The sequence below is a fragment of the Macaca fascicularis genome, chromosome 16, assembly GCF_037993035.2.
Source record: "Macaca fascicularis isolate 582-1 chromosome 16, T2T-MFA8v1.1".
Taxonomy (NCBI): Eukaryota; Metazoa; Chordata; class Mammalia; order Primates; family Cercopithecidae; genus Macaca; species Macaca fascicularis.
In genome coordinates this window covers 50,247,800-50,263,332 of record NC_088390.1, presented here as the reverse complement: position 1 = coordinate 50,263,332, position 15,533 = coordinate 50,247,800, and the positions used below count along the sequence as shown (strand labels likewise).

Here is a 15,533-nt window from a genome sequence, read left to right as displayed (position 1 = left end):
AAAAACACCCTCACACATATTTACTCCTGCATATTCCTTACAATACTCTCTTGGGACAGAGAGGCATGATTAAGTCCATTTTAGGAATGAAATAACTAGAGGCCAGGCCCAGTGGCTCACACCTATAATCCTAGCACTTTGGGAGACCAAGGCAGGCAGGTCACCTGAGGTCAGGGGTTCAAGACTAGCCTGGCCAACATGGTGAAACCCCATCTCTACTAGAAATACAGTAATTAGTTGTGATGGCAGCTGCCTGTAATCCCAGCTACTCAGGAGGCCGAGGCAGAATTGCTTGAACCTGGGAGGCGGAGGTTGCAGTGAGCCAAGATCACACTACTGCACTCCAGCCTGGGTGACAGAGTGAGACTCCATCTAAAAAAGAAAAAAGAATAGAAAGAGGGAGGGAGGGAGGTTGAGAGAGAGACAGAAAAAAAAGAAAAGAAAAGAAAAGAAAAAAAGAAAAAAGAAAAGAAAAGAACTAGAGCTCAAAGAGGTTGAATGACATAGGGCTACACACAGAGGCAATTTAGTGAAGCTAATGAAGCTTTGATGTCCTTCAGCCTTCACTTGTACAAGCCCTTTCCAGGTCCTCTCAGGGACCATAGCAATTTTGCATTCATGACTTTGTGTCATTTTCCTTAAAAAAGACACCGGAAACTATATCCCCTTGCGTCTCCACAAAACTTGATTTTGTCCCTTGGCACACAGCTAGAAAATGGCAGAGCTGAGGCTTCAGTTCCTATCTTCGGATTGGAAGCAGGCTTCTTTCTGCTACATTATATCATATTCTAAGGTAGAAGTCAGGATTTTAGTGAGTGGGGGACAGGAGATGAAATAAAGGATAAAAGACTTACTTGAATACTGAATATCCACCAAAATTCAAAATCCAGGTAGCTTACATGCAGCCCTTGGCCTGGATGGTGGAATTGGGACACCAACCCATGTATGCTCCTGAGTCCAGCACGCTCTCTCGGCCTCACACATTCTTTTGTGAACGTGGGCTTCAAACTGTTTCTTTTTTTCTTTCTTTCCTTGTTTTTGTTTCTTGGTTTTTGTTGTTTTTTTTTTTTAGCCCAGTGATAGGAATGAATTGCATAGGACACTTCGGTTAGGTAGAAAAATTGGCAGAAACATCTACACTGAGCCCCATACAAGCAGTGGTATATCCACAGATAGCCAACCTGGAGTAAGGGAGAAGGAAGGACCCAGTTGCACAGAAACAACCCAAATCTGAGCTTCCGTCCCAGGAGCCATTTGTGGTCACCCTAAACAGCTAACTTAGTTTCTAAGTTACTTTCATTCCCCGCCAAGGGGTGGCAAGTACAATAATCTCATTTTTTCATTCCTCACACTGGCCCAAACCAGGACAAAGGCCAGTGAAGCAAAGGTAAGCTAATTGGTCAAAGCCAATACCTCTGGATTTAGTTTTGTGGAATTTGGGTTCATAGGGAATTGACAGAGAGTATGGGCTTGTGTGAAGCAGGTGGGGGCAGGGAACACAGACACATTTGAGGCTCCCCTCTTCACCTTTTATAAGCAAGTGCTAAAAGAAACATTTAAAAAATCATAATAAATTGAGCTTTTACAGGGTGACTAATACACTAATCCCCTATAGGGATAAACTAGGGTCTGGGCTACCTTTGCTCCTAGAAACACAGCACAGGCCTCAGCATGATATAATACCTGGTTTCTCCTAGACTTATTACATTAAAAATGTGTTACAGGTGCAGAAAAATTCCAATCTGGTGAAAGGTTGTTAGAGAAGGAAACCAAAAATAGAGGCAGGATCAGGTTTCCACATAGATCCAAGTGGAAAATTTACCCCCGCTGACTGGCACATTCCCACCTGATGTCATTCCCACCCACCCCACTCTCCCGTCTCCTCCCCCTACTTCTTCTCTCTCCCCTCCTTCCCATACAAGTCTCACACTAGAGAGGAAATGGGAAATAAAACCAAGAGGACTGGTATCCAATCCCTCCTAGACTTAAGATTTAATTATGTCAGGAGTTGGCCCCACCAATTCAACATAAAGGGAGAGATGGGTCTTGGTGGTACCCAAAGCAGGCTGGCAATTCCCACAATAACAGGCCACAGACCACTCTCTTTTCTCAGGGGTAGTGGAGTGATGACCACCAGGCCTTCTCATTGGAAGCCTGGGCTTCTTTCTGCTACATCACATCACATTCTGTGCACCGCTTTGAAATCAGGATGACTGGGTGTGATACCGACTCCACCCTTTCTGGTTATGTGTCCAGGGCATTATTTAACTTCTCATCCCTCACAGTTCCTCCTCTGCAAAAAACCTACTTCATAGGGTTCTAATGAAGATAAGTGAGTTAGTACATAAATGATTAAAAGAGTAGCACAAAGTAGTGCTCAATAAATATTAGTGATTTTTATTATGTCTCAGAAATTTTTTTTTCATTTTTGTTTTAATTTCATTTTAAGTTCCCAGGTACAAGTGCAGGATGTGCTAGTTTGTTGCATAGGGGTGCCATGGTGATCTGCTGCACCTATCAATCCATCACGTAGATATTAAGCCCAGCATACATTAGCTATTTTTCCTGATGCTGTGATGCTCTCCCTCTCCTTGCCCCTACCAACAGGCCCCAGTGTGGGTTGTTCCCCTCCCTGTGCCCATGTGTTCTCATTGTTCAGCTCCCACTTATAAGTGAAAACACATAGTATTTGGTTTTCTGTTCCTGCATTAGTTTGCTGAGGATAATGGCTTCCAGCTCCATCCATGTCCCTGCAAAGGACATGATCTCGTTCCTTTTTATGGCTGCATAGTATTCCATGGTGTATATGCACCACATTTCTTTATCCAGTCTATCATTGATGGACATTTGACTTGATTCCATGTCTTTGTAATGGTAAATAGTGCTGCAGTGAACATACGTGTGCATGTGTCTTTATAATAAAATGATTTATATTCTTTTGGGTATATGCCCAGTAATGGGATTGCTGGGTCAAATAGTATTTCTGATTCTAGGTCTTTGAGGAGTCGCCACACCATCTGCCACATTATTGAACTAATTTACATTTCCACCAACACTGTAAAAGCTTTCCTATTTCCCTCCAGCCTTGCCAGCATCTGTTGTTTCTTGACTTTTTGTTAATAATAATCACCATTCATGTCTCAGAAAATTTCAAACAATGCTAGGCTGCCCTCAAGACACACCCAGTCCACGGAGACCTCTGGTAATGGCCTAATCATCTCATCGGGCATTTTATCACGTTTTCTACCTTTCCATCACAACTAAGGAAAAGCTGTATAAAACTAATGATCCACGATGGGGTTTTCAGAACAGATAAGGGCTTTAACAAAATCTGGGCCTCTCTCATTTATCTGTGAAAGAGCAAAAAAATCCTCCTCACCCTTGCCTGGGAAGGAAAAGAGTTATTGTGGACAAGAGCCCCTATGAGCAAACTAATCGGCAATGAGAGTATTTCCAACAGAAAGGCTCCTCTCAGATGCTAAGTTTCTCCGACCATTCTCTTCAGGGATCACTTTAGTCCTTGGAAGCCTCACATGCAAGCTTTTTCCTGAAGCTTAATCTCTCACATGTGTACTATATATTCAGCTTTCTAACATTTGTCACTTCTATGATATCATTTGATCCTCCTGCAAACCCAATGAGGATGAGTGAGTCATTTTGTATCCAGTTTGCATAAGAAGCCATGAATTTCAAGGAAGTACCTTGTCAAGGTCCTATCAGCCAAAAGAGGGACCAAACCCACAACTTCTGACTCCTAGACTGATGGCCTTCCCATTCCATCATGCTGCTATACACCCCTTCCCCCTCCTTTTCTCTGCATCCTTTGTGATTGTAGGGAAGCTGTGGTGAAGTGTGTCTTCTGTTCCTTCTCATCCCTGTTTTCCTTTTCTTCTCCTTAGGCATTCCTTGTCACCTCTAGGTATTCAGTCTCTTCTTCTTACACCCTAGGTGCCCAGGACCTCTTCTTCCTTTTTCTGCTTTTTTTCCAGCACATTCCTACTCTTTCTACCCCTAAGCAGCTCGAAACACAAGGATCAAAACCTACAGGAATCAGAAAGATTGCTGGAAATGAGGCAATGGGCTGGACTTAGGAAACAATTGGGTTCATGTAAAAACTTGTTCACCAATATTCATAGAAGCATTATTCACAATAGCCAAACAGTAGAAGTAAACTAGATGCCAAACAACAGACGAATGGGCAAACAAAATGTGGTATATCCATATAATGGAATACTATTCAGCCATTAAAATGAATAACATATGATCCATGCTACGACATGGATGAACCTTGAAAATGTAATGCCGAGTGAAAGAAGCCAGACACAAAATGCTAAATGTTGTATGATTCCACTTATATGCTATGCCCAGAATAGGCAAAACCATACAGACAGAAAGTAGATTAGTGGTTTCAGGAACAGCAGGGGGAGAGATAGGGGAATGACAGCTAATGAATGTGTGGTTTCTTTCTAAAGTGATGAAAATGGTCTGGCATTAGACACTGGTGATAGTTGAACAACCATGTGAATATGCTAAAACCACTGAATTATACACTTGAACAGGGTGAATTTTATGGCATATGAATTATAGCTCAATTAACATAAAAAGAAACAAGTGTAAGTTAAGACTGCATTAATCTTGTCCCCTTTAAAGACAGAAAGTAGAGCAGCTCTGTCTTTAAAGAGGGCAGCTCCGATTCAGCCTCAGCTAATTACAATGGAAGAAAGTGGTCCCAGACTTGAAATTTTTCAGTGTTTTGAAGATAAGTTGAAAGTCAAAAATTTTGGTAAAGTCTTTTTATTTTTATAATTTAGAAAATAATTCAGAAAATTAAATTATTTGCAGTCCATATAATCTTGGTCCTACAAAGACCACTAGCCATCATTTTGTCACCTCTACCATCACGGATGGTTGAGCTTTCATACTCCATCCAACAAAATAAAAGTACTGTAGTTATTGAAAAAGCAACTACCTTTTATTACTCTAACAAGCTCTCAGGATCTCTGATCAATGACGAGAAGGTGGATATACCCTTCCTAGTCACTGTGCAAGGACAGCATATTTTCTCCTGAAAGACCGGCCCCAGACCCCACCTCCTCTGGTCTTCTCACTTCACATTTAATGAATATTTTTTTCAGTGTCAACTAGGTGCCAGGCACTCTTCTAGGTGCTACAGAAAAAAACAAATGAATAAGTCAAGGTCCCTAGTCTCAAAGGAAGACAGACAGTTTTGTAAACAAATCAAGGTAATACAAGACAGAATTAAACTAGAGCCTGATCGCAGTACAAACGGTGTACTATGGGGAACACAGACAAAGCAGCTATTAATTCTGCCTGAAAATATCAGGGAAGGCATTGCAGAAGAGGTGGCATTTGGCTGAGCCATGAGGGTAGTTAAGTTAACCAGATGGGAAAAAAAGAGAGAGAGAGAAAGAACAAACGGAAGGAGAGAAGAAGGAAGAAATTAAATAGATAGAATTAAATTAAATTGAAAGCACGATAAAGAAATGAAGTAGAAACTGGAAGAGTGGATTTCACCCTCCCATAGGCCCACAATGGACCTTCCACAGTCTTCTTATGGCCTCTATGATGCTGGGTGAGAAAAACTTGCTTACATGATTCTCTCACACTGAAATGTGAGTTCCATGAAGGGAAGGATCGTGTTTTATTCATCTCAGTATCATCAATATCCTAGCCACAATGACTGATACATAGTAAGTGCTCAGTAAAAGTTGGTAGAATGAGTGAATTTGTGAAACAACAAACAATCGGAACAGAGAGATTAGGGCATGTATGGGGAAAGAAAAAAACAATCCATTTTGACTAGAGATAAGGAACACAAAAGGGCTATAGTGGAAATGGAGATTATAAAAGCAGATTAGAGGTCAAATCAGGTAATATGTAGAACCACAGGCATTCAATTTGGTGTTAGAAGGCCTTTTTAGGCTGGGTGCAGTGGCTCACACCTATAATCCCAGCATTTTGGGAGGCCGAGGCAGGTAGATCACCTGAGGTCAGGAATTCAAGACCAGCCTGGGCAACATGGTGAAACCCCGTCTTTACCAAAACTACCAAAATTAGGTGGGCATGGTGGCGCATGCCTATAATCCCAGCTACTTGGGAAGCTGAGGCAGGAGAATTGCTTGAACCCAGGAGGCAGAAGATCAAGCCACTGCACTCCAGCCTAGGCGACAGAGTGAGACTCCATCTCAAAAAAAAAAAACAGATGGTCTTTCTAACGTATCATAGATTATGTGGATGAGATAGCTTCTTTCCATTCCCACACATTTTTCAGGCTCCAAAACATTTTAAAGAAGGAAAAATGACAACATAAAGGCAAGAAAACATGGAGTAGATGCTCAATGATAGTCTTTTAAAAAATTGAATGAAAGAGTGAATTACTTTATCCCAGAATGCTGTTGGTTTTTATATAACCACAGTGTACTTCTAAATCACATTCTATTTGTGGTCAGTTCTGACCCCCACATGTTTTTCTCTGATACTCTTACCTATCCTATATTTGTAATCTTGGGTGTAGGTCTTTACAAGCACATTTTCTTATTAAGTTTCAACCCTAATTATCATAGGCTTATTTTTCCAATGCATAGGGTCATTTAGAACTTTATTACTATTTTCCAGAAAGGCAAAACCATACCAAATTTGGGACCCACAAATTTGATGCACACATTCTTGATTTCTTTGTCCAGAATGTCAGTAAATAAGCTGAACAGACGGGTCCTCAGGACCAATCCCTACTGGACCATCACTCAATGATATGTCTACTATTTATTCACCATCTCCATTATGTACAAATCTCCCACCCAGATATTCAGCTTGGTAAAAGCAACATGGTCCAGATTCTATTTTTCCCATGTTATCCAGTGTAACAGATTACACTGGAGACTTCTCCCTGGTCTTGGAATCCTGTTCTATTGCTATAATAAATTAAGGTAATCTGTATGGTTTGCTCTTCACAGAACCATGCTGACTCCTCTTTAGTGTCTCCAGATTTCCTGGATGACTACAAATTGATTGTTTGATGGTTCTTTCTCATTTCTCCTAAAGATCAATAAGTTGGCGGTCTTTAATTACTAGGGTCATTCTATGTTTCTCCCCTTCCTGTTTCAAAGACAGCCATATTTGTCCTTTTCTGGTCTTTAGGGACTTCTCTAGTTCTCCATGACTTCTCAAAAATAATGACCTGTGAGTCAGTAGCCACATCTGCTTGTTTAGCAAGTATCCCTAGGGTGCATATCATCAAATTCAGTGGATTTGAATACTTCCATTTTTCCTTTCCTCATTAACCATTTCTCTCCCTTTGATTACTGTTCATTTCCCAAATTCCACCTTGGCTGAATTTTTTGTAGTCAACTACTTACTTGTGATCTAGGCTGAAGAGACAGGGTAGAAGACATTAAAAAGTTCAGCCTTATCCGTCCTGGTACTAATAAGAATTCCTTCTTGATCATGAGATCAAATTTTTTTCTAGCCTTTTTTTTTTTTTTTTTTTTTTGGCCAAGAGATCTTTTAAAAAATTGTTTAGATTTTGCTTTTCTGTGCATGCTCATTAGATGTTTCTCCCAGTTGTGACCATTCTTATTCTATCCCTCTTCTACTATTCCCTTATGGTCTGTTTAAGGTATCTGGCCTAATTTTCCACATGTTGTATACCTATTTTATACAGAAAAGCACTGCATACTGAGGACACAAAGCAATGAGAAACATAGCCTTACCATAATTTCATAGTACAGAAAAGTACTGGGTACTAAGGACAGAAAGCAACGAAAAACATAGCCTTACCATTAATTTCACAGTCCACTTCAAGAAAATAACACAAAAGAAGAAAAATATAAGTACTCCTTCTGCTGTATGCCAACATTGCCTCTATTATAAAACTGATTTCAATATATTGTGATCATCTGTTAACTTGTCCTTTTTGACCTCCTCAAAAGTAGGGATGACATCATATTCACCTGAAACCCCAATGTCTCACATGGTGCCTGACACATTATAGGGACTCAATATGTGTTTGATAAAGGATGAGACAGAGGAAACAATACATAATAACATCTGTTAGATGTTGCAGGTGGCTAATTCAACAGAGGAAAGATCACTCCTTCAGAGTATGATGGTCAAGGAAGATCCCATACTTTTCCATTCCATATAGAATTCTATAGACATTTCAATGTTTGTTTTCTCACCTTCCCTGAATTTAATGGTAGAGTTGATTCCCTTTACCTTACCCTTTCAAAAAAATATTTATTTTCATTGGTATTATTTTTAATTAATGAATTATATTTTAATATATTTGTGGGGTACAAACTGATGTTTTGATATATGTATACAATGTAGAATGACTGAAGCAAGCTAATTAACATATCCATCACCTCACTTACTTATCATTTTTTTTGTGGTAAGGCACTTGAACTTTACTCTCTTAGTTATTTAACCCTTGTTTTTTTGAAAACCAGGATATGCTCTAACCTACAGGAAACTTTCTCCTATAATAAGTGTATTAGTCCATTTTCACATTGCTATAAAGAACTACTTGAGACTGGATAATTTATGAAGAGGTTTCATTGAATCACAGCTCTGCAGGCTTAACAGGAAGCATGCCTGAGAGGCTTCAGGAAACTTACAATCATGGCAGAAGGTGAAGGGAAAGCAAGCACATCTTACCATGGCAGAGTAGGAGAAAGAGAGTGAGGCAGGAAGTGCCACACACTTTTAAATCATCAGATCTTGTGAGAACTCACTATCATGAGAACAGCAAGAGGGAAACCCACCCCCATGATCCGATTACCTCCCACCAGGCCTCTCCTCCAATTCAACCTGAGATTTGGGTGGGGACACAAATCCAAACCATATTAAGTTACCTGATTCACCACTCCTAACTTTGTGTCACAACCCCCACTGCCTAAATGTAAAAAGTTGTACCTACTGATATGGGGGGATGGTATCTGAATCTTGTAATTATTCATTATCTGAGTCCCTGCAGTTGTAGAGAGAATCAAAAGTCACAACCCAAATAGTTCACTGGAGAACTGACCACATAAAAAATAAGATTCCATTTAAACATCCCTGTACTTAACTTGGTTGACACTTACTATTGAATCAACAGCTTTGTTCAGTCTCTGCTGCTTTTGGAATATTATGATGTGACAATAGAATGCAAATTCAATGAAAATCCATTACAGGGAAAAATTTAAAATCTTGTAAAAGATACATAATTCAGTGAAGCTGATGATGTAGAGACCTAATCAAATCACATGCAAAGTCACTGACAACTGAGAATCTAGAAGTGGTAGACCAGTTAAGGATTGCAAAACATAACACGAACAAGGATTTCATAAGAGTGTGACTTGAATATCAACATTTTGTAAAAGATGCCCGGAAAAAAAATGTGAAGACTTCAAATACTTTTATAAACATTATCTTCTTCATCATTACATTTTAAAAGTCAAATATAAGTAGTAGCATTTTAGCTATCATACAATTTAGTTTTAAAAATTAAGCCAAAAAAGAACCAGTGCTTGATTCACTCTTTCTTCATTCTCCGAATTAGTGCATAATTATAGCTACAACTTAAATGTTAACGTAAAATTCAATAAACCTCTTGGCAGTACCTTTTTAATTTTCAAGATAAGGAGCCTACTTACTGTAAAATTTGGATTCTGTTTTAAATCGTTTTACTTAAACGACTTTTCCATTTTAACAATCCAGAAATTACAAAGCTTCCGTAACTGTTCTGTCAGCTTTTACACTTGCAAATATCTGTTTCTCACAGCTAAACATTAAAATCTTCAAGGACAGAAATTATCAACTCTATTTTTCTTTATTAGCTGCCTCCACCACCACCTATTCCCAAACACAACTCACACATCTACGCTGGCACAGAAATCTTAGGCAAATAAGCATATAGAATATATTAAAAACTGATTACTGGCCAAGAGGAGAATTCCCCTGAAGGTAACAGTAGCTGTGCCACCACTTCCCCAGCATTCATGGTATACCTGAGGTTTCTCACCTAATTTCTTAGTGACAGCTCCTTTCATCCATGACCAGCCTGCCTTAGAAAGGAAAAGGTTTTGAGATTGCCCTTCAAGGTGTTTTCTTGTTTTCTTTTTTTTTTTTTTTTTTACTCTACAGGATATTCTCTCCTATCACAAAAGGAGTCATCAGCGTCTCTCTCCTGGATTATATCTGGGTTACCTAAAGCTCTGTAGCTCTGTGGATCAAATCAAAGTTCTCGTTACCCAAAAGTTGCCCAACATTCTCTGCCACGTAAAGATCCGTGAAAACAATAACATTTCTAGGTAAGTGATCAGGAGTTAAGATTTTCCTTGTGATGAAACAGTGGCTCAAATGACCAACTTGATGTTCCAGAAGGAAACTGAAGTGTTACTTCCCAGTGCAGTTTTTACGGTGAGGTGTCCTCAGGTGCCACACTGGAGCAGGGCAGAGCTTAGTTTTGGGTTTTTTTGTTTGTTTGTTTTGTTGTGTTTTGTTTTGTTGTTCTTGTTTTTTGAGATGGAATTTCACTCTTTTTACCCACGCTGGAGTACAATGGCGCAATCTCAGCTCACTGCAACCTCTGCCTCCCCGATTCAAATGATTCTCCTGCCTCAGCTTCCCAAGTAGCTGGGATTACAGGTGTGTGCCACCACGCCCATCTAATTTTGTATTTTTAGTTAAAGACGGGGTTTCACCATGTTGGTCAGGCTGGTCTCGAACTCCCGACCTCAGGTGATCCACTCGCCTCAGCCTCGCAGTGTGCTGGGATTACAGGCGTGAGCCACCGTGCCCGGCCAGAGTTTAGTTTTAATGCTAGAATTACGAGAGTTTGCCTGATGGTTGGTGGAAGGCATGAGCCCATTAAAGAGGACACTGTCCTTTCACATTCCTCTCTGCATTACTCATGGTACAACCATTGATGTTCAATTGGTTACTGAACAGCTGACCTTTTCTTTCAACATTGCTATTTACAGGATATTTTCTGTGTAATCTAAAACAGTCATGTTCTTTTTGTTTTCTGTTTTTATATATGGCCTATAGGAATGGGTTTTATAGAGCCAATGATTCCCCCTATCTTAAAATATCTCCTCACCCTCATTCTCCCTAACTCTAACCGTCTGGCCTGAGGACCTTGTAAGTTTTCTACAACCCTTATAATTCTCTATGGAAGAAAAGAAGTAACAAGGCCTGAGCTTCTGGAAACTTGCTGTACAGTTTGGCATTTGGTGAATTACCCTGTTAGCTTTGGGAAAGTTGCCCAATCTTGGTAATCTGGCTCAACTTTACAACCCTCATAGCAGGCCTCTGAAAGTCTGCTGTAATGAACTGAATTGTGCTCAACATAAAAAAAGAAAGAGAAGAAAAGAAAAAAAGGAAAGGAAGGAATAGACAAGAAAAAAAAAAAAAAAAAGAAATTATCCAGAATTCTTCAGACCTCAAAGGGCATAAACTAGATACTCCCAAAGAGTATAAACTAGATTCCAGTTACACTCATGGATTTGCTTAGCCAAAGGAGACTCTAATTTGGTCGTTTAAAATGTGATCCCTAAAGTGGCAAGACTTTATCAACTCTAATGTCTCACTAGGTTTCTTAAGTATTGCTTGATGACAATGGAGGAAATGAGGAGGAGGAGGAGGAGGAGAAGGAGGAGGAGGAGGAGGAGGAGGAGGGAACTCACTACCATATTCTCTCCTTTCACTTACCAACTACACCTGGATTTTAAGTCTGCCATCTGGTGGTCACTGCCACAATCAACATTCGTTATCGCCTCAGTCCTTCCCAAAAGGTTACATGGTTCATTTGTGGGTTGACTTAGTAATAATTACACTCATCCATTTTCTAGATTTGTGTCTTAAAGGCTTAGATTCCATCTCCTAGTGGTTATACCAGTGAATTTTCCCTTGCCAAGGATCCAGTTTTCATTTGTACAAAAGATTCCAGTAACCTTTTCTCTGTCAGTTCCATCTCCTTCATCCTTCTAGCAGAAACTGATTAGTGGTAGGTGTTTCACGATAGTCCTACCGGTAATTTATTTTCTACCTTGATTACAAACCCTATTTTAGCCTTGTTGTCCTTTAGGTTTTATGAGTGCATATGCTAGTCACAAAACTCTCATTTTGTTCCGTATCAGTGATGGGAGAAAAAAAAAAAATAGTTCCCAAGCAGGTTCTCAAAGATTTCAATTATTTGTGAAGCCAACAGTATGCCCAGATTGAAGTAGGATTTAATTTTGAGGGTTTTTTTTTTTCTTACTGGGACAAAGGGTAAATTTTCCATAGTCTTGTCCAGTGTGAGACTTGAAATGAAACAGATATCTTGAAAACAGAAACTTTTCTAAGAGGGTAGTTAGTTAAAAGAGAGTGGTTTTTGATGAAAAGCTCATGCCACAATCAATTTGGTGTTCTGACCCACAGATTGGAGCCCAGGCTGGTACAGCCCTTTGGGGAAAGCCTCGGAGAGTTTTCACTAGGGTGGGAACCTATGTCAGCACCTCCTCTCTTTCCATCCCCTGAAAGGAGGGCTTTCCTTTCCTCTCTAGCCTGCTCCTGAGAGCCTACTGCTGCTCCCTGCAGAGTTCCAAGGAGAAACTGGGCCAACTGAATGTGTTTAGAGACTTGTGCTGAAAGACCTGTGGAAACAATGTTACCCAAGAGGCATTTACCTTGATCTTTTCAAGCTCCTTTTGAAGAGCAGTCTTTGGGGGCAAACCAGATGTGCTTTCCTCCCACTGCCATTCTTTTCCCTTCCCTTCTGTGTGACATTTGGAGAAGTTCATTAGGAAGGATTATGGAGTATGCAGAATAAAGACACAGATGACTGGTGCATAAGGAGGATAGAAGCAGTGATATGCATCCCTTGGTTCCTTTTATTGGAATTGTCTGGTGTTCCTGTTTGTGATTCTCCTCAAACTTTTGGAAGGGGAGAAAAACCAAAATATCCTCCATGATTACAACAGGCCAGGGTTGAAATGTGCCAAGTGGTTTGTTGCCTGACTTGGACCAGAGTCCTGTGGTTACTAAACTGCAGAATTAGCCAGCAGATGCCCCTGTGGTAAAATGTAGGATCTTAGAATTTACAGGGGGTCTGCAGAGAAAGAAAAATGAGGACAGTCAGGAAATTATTACAAAATATTTGAGAACCCCAATCTCGAAAACTGATTCATACAAATTAGGCCTGCTGTTCTGAGGTATATGTGGTTTCATAGGTGCACTAAGCTGAAATTAGCAAGAGATCATTTTAAGCTCCATTTGGGTGGCAAAACGTTCAAATTTCATGAATCACACTGAGTTTTCACCACCGAGTATTGGTTATCCAGGTTCTGGATACATACACTAAGAAAGTTCTGAGCCGTGTTCTGAACTTTTGTTGTATTTCTAATTTTAACTTGACTCAACATACAGAGAGGAATGGGAATGGATCCAAAAACTTTCTGGCTCTGAATCTATGGAAAGTGTGGATCATACTTCTGACTGCCCCATGCAATTGTTCTTCTACGAGCTCCAGATGGCAGTGAAAGCTCTCCTTCAGCAGATCAATATACCTCTACACCAGGTACTAGACTTTACCATTTTTATCTTCTTTTTTTATGGCTCATGGAAACTGCATTGTAACATTAAGTCTGGGGTGTGTGTGTGTGTGTGTGTGTGTGTATGTGTGTGAATTTTCCTTTACTTAAACACCACTTTGCATGTCCATGCACGTTTTGAATTGATGCCCACAGGTAGACACAGGCTGCACTTCTGCTCCTTTCCTCCAGCTCCTCTGTGTTGGACCTCGTCCACGTTTTCTGGACCCCACTGAACTATGGTCTGGTTGGCAAAAAAAAAAAAAAAAAAAAAAAAATCAATGACTAGTCTACCTTGAAAGCCAACCAGGCTCAGCTTCAAGGCTTCAAGATAGCATAAAGCAAAGAGAACATACAAATAAATAAAGGTGTACTCACATGTACAAATGATTTCTCTAAGAATAGAAGGATGATGGTGCTATAATCTACAGCAATGTCCCAAGGATATGCCATGCTATTTTTTCCCAGAGAACTTTCTGTCAAAATTATTGTCATATCTAAATCAAAATATACAAATCTAACCTCCACTAATAAGCAACTTCAAGAAAAACTGTTGGCATAAAGGAAAATAGTAAAACTTTGTTAGGCTCTGCCCAATAGGTTAACATGAGGTAGCATTATTGAATTTTTTTTGGGGGGCCTATGTTCATCAATCCTGCCTCCCTCCCCAAAACACACACACACACACACACACACACACACACACAGTGAACCAAGTTTAGCCTGTTAACTGGGAGACCATTATAGGAGTGACTGGCTCTTTTTAAATACAAGAGAGAACCATGAATTGGCCTCTAACCCATGGAGGCAGAAGGATAAATTCGAGTTCTAAGAATGTCCTTCCATTGGGGTGCTCTTTTGATTTTAAGTCTAAAGCAGCCAACACTAATCAAGACTAAATTGCACAAGATGCCGTAAAGACAATAGGGAAGCAACTGGATTATTCTAGGGGTGGCTGTGTGTTCACTAGGAGAAAAAAAAAGTAAGAGCTCTACTTGTGACAGTAGATACTATTAAAGTGTTTCTTGGACTTAGCAGGTTTGAAGCATCTCGTATTTCATTGGTGACTCTTGGGCTACATATACATGTTGGGAGAAGGCTGCCTAACTGCCTAAGAGTGCATACAACTTTTTTTTTTTTTTTTTTTTTTGGATACTTGTAAAATTTTCTCAGTCCTTGGCCAGAAACTACGTTTTTCCCCCTTAACCAGCTTAAATTGAAACGAGTGGATTTTTAATTCAATCCATTTTTGTTGCTTCATGTAATTATAGTCATCATTTTGAAAAGCCCACAGAATGCAATCATTTTCTGCTTTTATAAGAAGCATAAATGTTGTTTTCAGAGTTTATGTGGAACATTACTGCCTTAAATCTTGATTTTATATAGCATTATTAAATGGGCTGAACCCTAATATTTATGTTGTATAAAAATTCCAAGCTTGAAGTTGTGTAATTTTGTTAGATGTTTTATGCCAGTTTGGTGTTGTTTATGTAAGTGCCATGTTGTAACTCTCCTATTTTTCCTCCGCGCGTGTCCCTCTGCAGGCAAGGAACTTCCGCCTCTACACACAGGAGGTGTTGGAAATGGGTCACAATGTGTCCTTTCTTCTCCTGCTCCCTGCCTCAGACGACGTCTGTACAGCCCCAGGACAGAATAATCCTTACACCCCACACTCAGGGTTTCTTAACCTCCCTCTTCAGATGTTTGAACTTGGTATAGTAGCTTGTTTCACCTAGAAATATTAACCCAGCCTCCTTATAATAAAATCACAAAGTTATATCTGTTCCCCCTTGTCCCAGTGGAGGGTCAATAAATCACATGATGGCTTTGGCAACAACCCTTCCTAGAACTGTGTACAAGTCTGAGAAAAAGCAAAGCTCCAAGACTATGTGCCTGAGCAATAATTATTGAAACCTAGCAAAGGCCCAATGGAGAAGAAGGAATTCTAAACAGAAA

At 39.8% G+C, this 15,533-nt stretch overlaps 1 protein-coding gene across 1 annotated transcript in view; it reads left to right on the top strand.

Moving 5' to 3' along the window:
• ANKFN1 (ankyrin repeat and fibronectin type III domain containing 1) overlaps positions 1-15,533 on the top strand; it is a 349,569-nt gene that overhangs the window by 303,458 nt on the left and 30,578 nt on the right. The window contains exons 15-17 of the mRNA XM_045375057.3: positions 10,147-10,313; positions 13,414-13,564; positions 15,122-15,290. Coding sequence (XP_045230992.2) covers positions 10,147-10,313; positions 13,414-13,564; positions 15,122-15,290 — 487 coding nt within the window. The remainder of the gene's footprint in view (positions 1-10,146; positions 10,314-13,413; positions 13,565-15,121; positions 15,291-15,533) is intronic.